The 7,321-nt window shown below is 50.8% G+C and overlaps 1 protein-coding gene across 1 annotated transcript; it reads right to left on the minus strand.

Moving 5' to 3' along the window:
* Window positions 1-2,958: 2,958 nt before the first annotated feature.
* LOC123440558 (jasmonate-induced oxygenase 2-like) lies at window positions 2,959-7,070 on the minus strand. Its single transcript, XM_045117122.1, has 4 exons — window positions 6,865-7,070; window positions 5,854-6,391; window positions 4,054-4,390; window positions 2,959-3,435 (listed from the first exon to the last, which is right to left on the minus strand). Exons 2-4 carry the CDS (start codon window positions 6,378-6,380, stop codon window positions 3,169-3,171), a joined length of 1,131 nt encoding a protein of 376 aa, XP_044973057.1. The 5' UTR covers window positions 6,381-6,391; window positions 6,865-7,070; the 3' UTR covers window positions 2,959-3,168.
* Between the last annotated feature and the right edge of the window lie 251 nt (window positions 7,071-7,321).

Here is a 7,321-nt window from a genome sequence, read left to right on the forward strand (position 1 = left end):
AATCTGGGGCATAATGTTAGGGATATTACCTGTGGGTAACCCACACTTAATGGGCCGGGTCACCAAAGGGGCGACTCACCTTTAATTATGCGTCCAGTGGCCCAGGAGCTGTAGGGCGGTTCAAAAAGACCGTGTGGATGATGGAACGTCAAGGAAGCTCCTCATCGTGGGGAACACGACGACTTAGAGATAAGGAAAGCTACCAAGAGTAGGATGGCAGGACTTTGTAAACCCTAGGGCCTCGACCTGTATATAAAGGCGAGTCCCAGGGAAAGGTCAGGCGGGTTAGAGAAAATCGAGAGCTAGGTCAGGCGAGTTACGTCCTCCTTGTAATTGAAACCACCATTAATCCATAGAAAGCAGGACGTAGGCTTTTACCTCCTCACGAGGGGCCGAACCTGGGTAAATCTGAGTCTCGCTTTCGCTCACCCCCTTTGAGTTGACACCAAGGTGCGATGGCTCCATCTCTAAGTCCTTTCACGAGGACATCTGCCGTGATAAAACCACGACAGGATTAGAAGGAGATCTACGGGCGGTGAAGGCAGCAGCGACGACGGTGTAGCGAGAGGGGCAGGCGTGTGGAGCATGGGCGTGGCGAGAGCAAGGAGCACTCTCAAACGATCATGGTTCTGGACTCGGACAAAACCAAAAGGGTGTGTCTAGGGCACATCGAGATGCGACATAGTTGTTACACATCTAAATGACTAATTCAATCATAAAAAATAAAAAAAAAACAAGAGGAATCTTCATGTAAGATCAATGATATATGACTTAGATGTGCATTACTTATCTCACATCTAGATGTGGTAAACCGAAACCAAAAAGGGCTATGAATAGGATGTCATCGGCGTAGTGAAGCACCAAAGGCGGTCGATTTTGATAGATTGGGTGGCATAGATGGTTGGTGGAGAAAGCATGTACATAGAATCAAATGTTGGAGCAAGTCGACGACAATTATGAAAATATAGGGGGACAAAGGGTCTCCCTGGCGGAGGCCATTCTTACTGTTAATCCACGGACCGGGATCCCGTTAAGCAGGATGGAAGTCTTGCCTGACATTACGGTGGCAATGTGTCCATCTTCGATTGTGTTTCCTGGTGTCGGCCATGTTGCTATGCATGTCCAAGTTCCTCCCTTGGTGGCCGTTGCGTTGCAGTGAGCTTAGTATTCTTGGTTTTGTCATGGTTCATCTTTGCCCTTCGACGACGGAAGATGCCTTCCCAACTTGCTAATTGTTTTGGATTCTCATAGTGGAGCCACTGGTCAAGGTTCGTGTTGTCACTCATTGGTTGTGGTTGCTCCTGAGTTGTGTCGTGAGGTTCGGTATGCACGCTGGTGCGGTGTGTTAGGTTGCTTGATTAGTCTTGGTATTGTGATCCCTCAATGACACCCCACATCTACTTGTGTTTTCTATGGGTTCGTCCCTCGGTATGCTAGCTAGGTCGGGCTTTGTCCTCGGCGTCCTTTTTTTCATCTTGTATAATCTTCTTACTTGTATGGTTTTCGGCCCGGTTTTTCTCATAAACTGGGTCATCTTGTTTAGGTTTTCAATCAAAATTTTCTTATAAACTGAATCAGCTAAAACTTAAGAAGTGACTCTTGGCTTTGACAGTTTTCTAGCAATATATTCAGGTGGAGATTCCCTCTTCCCCGGTTACCGTTCAAAAAAAAAGACATTACGGTGGCAACAATTACAAAAAACCACTTCATTTTATGGGTACGGTAGGAACAATTCCTGCAACCTTTTCACCCCGAGTTTTTTTGCGCGATCTCCGGCCGGCCACCTTGGATAAAAATGCTTGATCAACTCACTAGCTCAACACACCTGCTAGTTGTATAGTCACTGAACAGATAAGGTAGACCCTCCAACAAGAAAGAGAACAAATGGATACAGATAAGCTAAAAGAATGTGCGGATGCTCTTTCCAACAGTGAAAGGGACGACACAGTACGTGGCACTGGGCTGGATATATATGCATGCGGCCATGCAGTAGCATGCATATCTGAGCTGAGCCGTGAGTGATGGCCGAGTCACAATTAGAACACGTGTTGATGGGCGACTTATCAGTCGATCGGTCGGCCGGCGGGCACAGCTAGCGAGCTAGGCACCATCCTAGCCTGGGCAGGAACCAAGCAAAGTGGCCGTGCTTTTGGGCCGCTTCTTCTCCTTACGTGTCGTGGCCGGAATTGCTGCCCAACTTTAGCCCTTGCTTTCTTCCACTGTAGAGTCTACCAATTTGCATGTCTGTCTGCTCAGTGATCTTCCTTTTCTTTTTCATTGCGCACGTGTGCGACTTTGGTCCGAATCCCGGGGCGGCAAACGTGTCATCCCTGTCCCGACACCTACGTACGTAGCTGAGCTTTGCTGTCAGCTGCTGGGCATTCCCACCATCCATGAGCTGGGTCATGGGTCGTCAACTCACCCATGGAGAACCGACCGAGAATTGACAGGTTACTAAATTTTCACTGTAGTGCATGTGTGGCTGGACGTTATGTACAGTAGAAAGTTAGATTGAGCATGCCTCTCAGAGCAGTTGGTTTGGGCTTTGGAGTGAGTGGCCGGCCGAGCCAATGTTCCAAATGCAGCTCCTTCATCCATTTTTTGAACAGATGATGTGCATGTGCCCATGACCGGCGTGACGGAATTCCGATCCGACGTCGTCGTCACTTCCGCTTCCAACTTGAAGCACCCATGCAGTACAAAGTAGGAGTACATGTTCATATTCGGTGACATCTCAAGTAATATTCCAGATATGAAGCTCGCGGTACATTTCGTATGCATGGAAAGCGCGTATATGTGCATGAAGATGTGGTTCTCGAGATTAGTTCGGTACTGATCAGTTGTACGCAAGACGTCAGTTTTTAGAAAGAAGGTGATAGATGGGAGCAAAATGCCAATATAATCAGTATATATGCGTAGCATATGGTCCATTAATTCGGTCGGGGTACACATATCATATAGGACGACATACTGCATTTTTGTTTTGAATAATTTAGGTTGCTTACCACATATGTCATGCGGTATAGAGGACGTACTACACTACATGAGTGGGCATGCAGTTTAGCCACACGTACACTGTAGGTAGGGGCTAGTGCTCATACATGCATGCGTTATTTGCCATCAGATTAATTATACACGCTGGGAGACGCGGTTAATTATCAGCCAGTATTATTTATTTCCAGCAGGAGCGGCTTTGCCCTTGAAACCCTCGAGCTGCGCCTTGCCCCTGGGCCCGTTCTTCCTTATGTACACCCTGTACTCGTCGAAGGTCATGGGAGGGTAGAGGGACGGCCGGTCCGGCGTCACCAGCTCCAGCGCCGGCGCTATAGGGACGTCGCCTCTGGGGTTGTAGAAGAGCGCCAGGGAGATCCGCTCCTCCTTGGCGTTCACGATCACCCGGTGCTCCACGCTCTTGTACACTGAGTTGCTCAATATCTGTACCATCGGTTACACGAACAAATCAATCACCTCATGATATTTTAGCGTATAGTAATATAAGTATAGGGATCGTTGGGAGGTTGCGGCGTTCACGGCTCATGCATGCATGTATGCACATGGAAAAATTTAAAGCGATGGATTGATTGTGGTTGCATTTGCATGTGCGCGCTCGTCTTGGTACAGGGCTCGTGGTGTGACTCGCCCGGCCAGAACATGCATGAGTATGTGCCTGACGTAGTACGTCGCTTCACAAGACAAAAGTACGTATGCAATGCCGTAATAGAGGGAGTGATCGCAGTCGGCGCATGTTATCGACGGCCGCCGTCCATGCATGTGCGCGCGAGCTCTCATGCTGGCAGGTCGAGTGCAAGTCCGAGTCAACTCCGGGAACATATGTTGATCACCGTGTGGCTCAGAGATCTGTCCCATCGCTTTTGCTTCTCCAAGCCGAACGGCACATGGATTGCATGCATGCATCCACATGGACGGCAGCAGTAGCCGACGGACTAACTAACTAAACTGTGCGTGATGGCTGAGTGGAGGAAAAGGAGATGTTTGGTTGGAGACTAATTTATGCGTGATGGCTGTCCGACGGTATGCGTGACGGCTACATACCTGGATCTGGTCGCCGACGTTGACGATGAAAGCGTCGTGGCGGACGGGCTGCACGGTGACCCACTCGCCGTCGGCGCGGCGGACCTGCAGGCCGCGGACGTGCTCGTCGGCGAGGAGCACGGTGAGGACGCCCGGGTCGGAGTGCGCCGAGAGGCCGAGGGTGAGGTCCGGCTGCGGGCACCGCGGGTAGTAGTTGGCGCGCAGGCACGTGCCGCACTCGGCCCCGCCGAACGCCTCCCGGAACCTCGTCTCCTCCAGCCCCAGGCTCGCCGACAGCACCTTCATCAGCAGCTCGCACAGCCTCGTCACCTCCCGCCCGTACTCCTCCGATAACTCCCTGCAAACACGCACAAACACACACAACATGTCAGCGAGAGGACGTGTACGTTTCCTTTTTTTTCATTCAAGCTAAGATAAGACGAAAATGGCATTCTGTTAACTTGTACTGTTGTCTTGAAGTGCATACCAACAAAACAGTGACTCGGCACGTGTAGAATTGCCAATTTTTTTAGGTCAACTGGGCACATCCGTCTGTTGCTATGCTCAGCTGGCAAGCTTGGAATAGCAGGCGTCACACTCTTGCCGGCCCTCATGCTTTTGCATGAAAGAACCTTTTGCCTACTTTCCGTCCCATGCACGTGTTGGATTTTCATATATGTTGACAAAGGTGTACGAAACTAACCTCCTTTTGTGGGCTCCCTGTTTCTTAAGTAACAATGGCTACTACGTCTGCTGTATGTATGCACTACGATCGATACATACTCCCAACGTCTGAAAATACTTATTATAGTAATTGATGTACGTAGTTGTATTTTAGTTCTAGATACATTCATTTTCATTCATTTATGGACAAATAATTTCGGATGGAGGAAGTATATATTTTCTCACGTGTACATGTACTGCAATCAGTACATATTTACGTGTCATGTCTACTACTTTGACATCTTACTTGCAATCAATGTACGTACTGTTCTCAGGTTTAAGCTGACCTAACTCTGATCATAAAGTTCTGTGGAGATTGAGTTAAAAATATTTGGACATGTTGGGTGGTATGTCACTCCAACACATATACACATATTCTATTTTCTTGATTATATAGTGTTCTGCCCCAGCCCAGTGGTAGGGGAGTTTGTGGTAGGGGAGTTTGTGGTATGTTCATGTTGACTGTTGCTCAATTCTCTCCTGGAAGGGATTCTACTATTTCTTTCTTACGGAAACTCCGGTATATAATAGACGTTTGACTTAACTAAATTTCCCCATGAGACTCCACCCCATCATGGCAGGCTTATAACTAATTTCAAGGGAATTTTAAATCACTACAGAAAAGTTAAATTTTTGTCCCTATGGGATTTACCACTTTGAACTTGAAAACACAACTCCGGTCCACTATATATCTTTTTGTGTTCGACTATGATTATTATTAAATTCCAACTAAACCGTGTTTCATGAAAGTATATTAATTTTAGGTTCAATTTACACATATTAGTACTCCCTCTGTCATAAAATAAGTGACTCAACTTTGTAATAGTTTTAATATGAAATTAATATAAAATCGAGTAACTTATTTTGGGACTGAGGGAGTACAAGATACTGATAGTCAAAGTTTAGGAGCTGCAATGAGTAGAATGGTGTTTGTCAAATTTCTAGCGGGATCAATCGTCGTCGCGTATTTACTTGTCAGCCGCCGAGCGAGGGCACCATGCATGCAGATGAGTCAGCACATGTGCAAGTATAGGAGTACAGTAGCCATGAGGAAGAATCTTGTGAAAAATCAAAAGGCGGGGTTCATCGGGAACATACTTGCAGATGGCGGGGTTGGTCGGCCAGTACTTATCGGGGCTCTTGGCGGCCTCCGGCGCGAGGTGGAGGAAATAGTAGTCCCCCCAGTCGAGTGGCCCGCCCTTCTGGACTCCCACCCGGCTGCCGTACCCCTCGTACGTCCGGGGCTGGTTGGCGTACTGCTGCTTCGCCGAGATGGGCAGCCGGAAGAAGCCGCGCCAGGCCTCCCGCACCGCGCGCATCAGCTCCGGCGCCACCCCGTGGTTCACCACCTGGAAGAACCCCCAGTCCCGGCACGCCGCCGCCACGGCCTCCGTGATCAGGCCGTCGATGCGGCCCTCGTCCGCCGCGAGGAGCTCGCCGAGGTCGATCACCGGAATGCTGGTGTCGGAGGGCTCGTGGAGGACGGCGACGGCTGCCAGGTGCTGCTGCGCTGGGCGGTCGTGCGGCGGCTTGACGTAGCAGCCCGGGATGGCGGCCAGGCCGCTCTCCGCGACCGCCTGCACGCGCACGATGGGCTCCGGCCACTCCTGCATGCAGTCCGCCATTGCGCTGCCGCCTGCCGATGGAACAGTGAAAGAGTGAGTAAAAGTGGCCACGGAAAAAAGGCAACCCAACGACTATGCGCACGCACACCGGCTGCCGGCCTGAGCGCCGTCTCGGCACATGCAAGCAAAGCACACGAGCACGCACGACGAGAACGTAGCTCGCTAGCTAATTAAACGAGCTCGAGTGATGAACCACGGGGAGAGAGGAGGTGGTGGATGGAAGAATTAAACTGCCGGAGACAAAAGCACGAGCGCTGCTCATGGGAATGCTACGGGTGAGCGATGGCGTCTCGTGGATGGTCGGTCTCGATCGCGCATGGCATCGATTGGCGAGAGGAAGCAAGGCATGGGCAGCCACTAGCTAGCTAGCATGCATCACACCTAGCTTGATGGTTCATGGAGCTATAGCAGCCATTATACAGCGTGACCTGCACGAGATCACGAGCTACGGCACAAGGTAGGAGAAGGTAGGAGAGGCACGTACGTACGACGTGCTGGACCGATCGATCGACCGGAGCGCAGTCGAGCTTGGAGGAGCTGGCTGGGGCTGTGGACTGCTTTGTGCGCCTCGGCTGCTTAACTCTTCGCTTAGCCGGCGCTCGGCAGGGGTATATATAGGGGCACGCACACACAGCCGAAGCGAGGAAGGGGCCGGGGAGGGAGAGAGGTTAAGACCGGCCGGATCAGAGGCAAGCTGTTGCGGTTTGTTTAATTTGTCTTTTGCGTGGAGAAATGGCTCGGCCGATCTCATCTGGCCGGCCGCAGCGCGCACAGCTGGGTCACAGCACGGGCGAGGCCGTAGCGGCGGAGAAACGTGGTTTTTGTGGGGGAATTGGGATTCGTCGCCGTCGAGCGAGATGGGGGCCGCCTAGCTTGATGGCGACACGGACCGCGGGAGAAGAAGAACGCAGCTGGCAGCTGGCAGCCAGAGTGCCTTGATG

Source organism: Hordeum vulgare, chromosome 3H, assembly GCF_904849725.1.
Source record: "Hordeum vulgare subsp. vulgare chromosome 3H, MorexV3_pseudomolecules_assembly, whole genome shotgun sequence".
NCBI classification, from domain to species: domain Eukaryota; kingdom Viridiplantae; phylum Streptophyta; class Magnoliopsida; order Poales; family Poaceae; genus Hordeum; species Hordeum vulgare.

Coding starts and splice junctions, on each gene's coding strand:
- LOC123440558 (XM_045117122.1), bottom strand. CDS start 6,380: ATGGCGGACTGCATGCAGGAGTGGCCGGAGCCCATCGTGCGCGTGCAG. Junction 4,391..5,853: donor ACCAACCCCGCCATCTGCAA/GTATGTTCCCGA, acceptor GCGTGTTTGCAG/GGAGTTATCGGAGGAGTACG. Junction 3,436..4,053: donor ACGTCGGCGACCAGATCCAG/GTATGTAGCCGT, acceptor CCGATGGTACAG/ATATTGAGCAACTCAGTGTA.